General features: G+C 67.9%; 1 protein-coding gene across 1 annotated transcript in view; it reads left to right on the top strand.

Annotated features, from left to right (window-relative positions):
- Window positions 1-1,936, top strand: part of CPNE9 (copine family member 9) — a 6,685-nt gene extending 4,749 nt beyond the window's left edge. The window contains 9 exon segments of the mRNA XM_019473446.1: window positions 62-120; window positions 234-295; window positions 509-555; window positions 644-825; window positions 961-1,088; window positions 1,207-1,309; window positions 1,387-1,444; window positions 1,595-1,668; window positions 1,784-1,936. Coding sequence (XP_019328991.1) covers window positions 62-120; window positions 234-295; window positions 509-555; window positions 644-825; window positions 961-1,088; window positions 1,207-1,309; window positions 1,387-1,444; window positions 1,595-1,668; window positions 1,784-1,936 — 866 coding nt within the window.
- Window positions 1,937-2,058: the final 122 nt, after the last annotated feature.

The following is a 2,058-nucleotide window of genomic DNA, read 5'->3' as shown; positions in this document are numbered from 1 at the left end:
GGGTGGCCGGGGCAGGTGGCCGGGGGGCCACCCCACACCGGGGCCGACCCACCCCTGCGCCCGCAGGTGCTGAACCCCAGGAAGAAATGCAAGAAGAAGAAATACGTGAACTCCGGCACCGTGAGTGGGGCTGGGGTGCTCCTGGGGCTCCTGCCTGTGGGGGGCCGGGTCTGACCCCCCCTCTGTGCCTGCTGGGGGGGGTGTGTCCGGGTCTGACCCCCCCATGCCCGCAGGTGACACTGCTCTCCTTCTCCGTCGAGTCCGAGTTCACCTTTGTTGACTACATCCGGGGCGGGTGAGTGGGGGGCCGGGTGCCCCCCAGCTCCCCGAGACCCCCCGGCTAGGGAGGGGGCGCAAGGATGGCAGCCCTGGGCCGTGGGGTGCTGGCTGGGGAAGGGGGGGCCCAGGTGATGGGTCCCGGGGGCGGGAAGGACACGCCACGCCGTGGGGCTGGAAGACGGCATCCCTGTGCCATGGGTCCAGCAGCCTCCCTCGCTCTCCTCCCAAGGACGCAGCTGAATTTCACCGTTGCCATTGACTTCACGGCCTCCAACGGTGAGTGCAGCCGATGCGGGGGGGGGTCCCCGTCGATGCGGCCGTGGGGCCGTCTGTGGGGCGGGTGCCGATGGGCGCTGTGCTGCAGGGATGCCGTCGCAGCCCACCTCGCTGCACTACGCGAGCCCCTACCAGCTGAGCGCCTACGCCCTGGCGCTCAAGGCAGTGGGGGAGATCATCCAGGACTACGACAGCGACAAGCTCTTCCCTGCCTACGGCTTCGGCGCCAAACTCCCACCCGACGGCAAGATCTCCCACCAGTTCCCCCTGGTGCGCCCTGGGGTGGGGGGGGAACGGGGGGGGGGAAAGCACCCGCCCTGGCTGCATCCAGCCCCAGCATCCCGCAGCCGGGGATGCACACCGGGAGCTGTGGTCCCCCTCCAAGCGCCCGTCCCCGTCCCCCAGAACAACAACGCGGACAACCCCAGCTGCGCCGGCATCGAGGGCGTGCTGGAGTCCTACCTCCAGAGCCTGCGCACCGTCCAGCTCTACGGTCCCACCAACTTCGCCCCCGTCATCAACCAGGTGGCTGGGTGAGCGCCGGGGGCCTCTGCCCCCTTTGCCGTCCACAAATGCCACCGGTCCCACAGCAGGGCCGGCTGCCCCACACCGGTGGGGCTGCTGGAGGGACCCCATTCCTTGTCCCCATAGGGCAGCCGCCCAGGTGACCGACGGCTCGCAGTACCACGTCCTCCTCATCATCACCGACGGCGTCATCTCCGACATGCTGCAGACCAAGGAAGCCATCGTCACCGTGAGTGCACCCTCGTCGCCGTGAGTTCACCCCACGCTGGGTGCTGCTCCGGCTGCCACCCTGCCTCTGCTCCACAGGCTTCCGCCTTGCCCATGTCCATCATCATCGTGGGAGTGGGTCCGGCTGAGTTTGAGGGTGAGTTGGGGCTTGGGAACACCAGGGAAGGGGGACGGAAACACCGTCCCTTCCTCCGGGATGCCAAAGGCGTCCCGGAGGAAGGGACGCTGTTTCCATCCCCGGTGGCCACCCCACCGAGGCTCAGTGACACCGGCTGGGACCCCCCAGCCATGGAGGAGCTGGATGGTGACGAAGTACGGGTGTCTTCCCGGGGACGCTACGCCGAGAGGGACATTGTACAGGTAACACCGGCATTGAGCCCAGTCCCACCGCGAGCGAGAGATGCTCAGCCCCTCGCTGACCCCCGCAGCCGCAGGGTTGTTTCCAACCGGGCTGCAAACTTCTTTCCCCCAAAAGTTTGTGCCGTTTCGGGATTACGTGGACGACTCGGGAAACCAGGTGCTGAGCATGGCCCGCCTGGCCAAGGACGTGCTGGCTGAGATCCCCGAGCAGCTGCTCTCCTACATGAAGACCCGCGACATCAAGCCTCGCCGGGCGGACCCCCAGTAGCTCCTCCGTGGGCCGTGGGGCCGGCCGGTGGGGCGAGGACATGCGTCACCTTTCTTCTGCCTGTGGCCAGGGCTTAGCCATGGAGATGTAGCCCCCCCAAAGGCGATAATCGGCTGGCGGGG

Source organism: Aptenodytes forsteri, unplaced genomic scaffold (genome assembly GCF_000699145.1).
Source record: "Aptenodytes forsteri isolate BGI_AS27 unplaced genomic scaffold, ASM69914v1 Scaffold53, whole genome shotgun sequence".
NCBI classification, from domain to species: domain Eukaryota; kingdom Metazoa; phylum Chordata; class Aves; order Sphenisciformes; family Spheniscidae; genus Aptenodytes; species Aptenodytes forsteri.
Note: the sequence above shows the minus strand (reverse complement) of the source record. Positions and strands in the feature narration are given on the sequence as shown.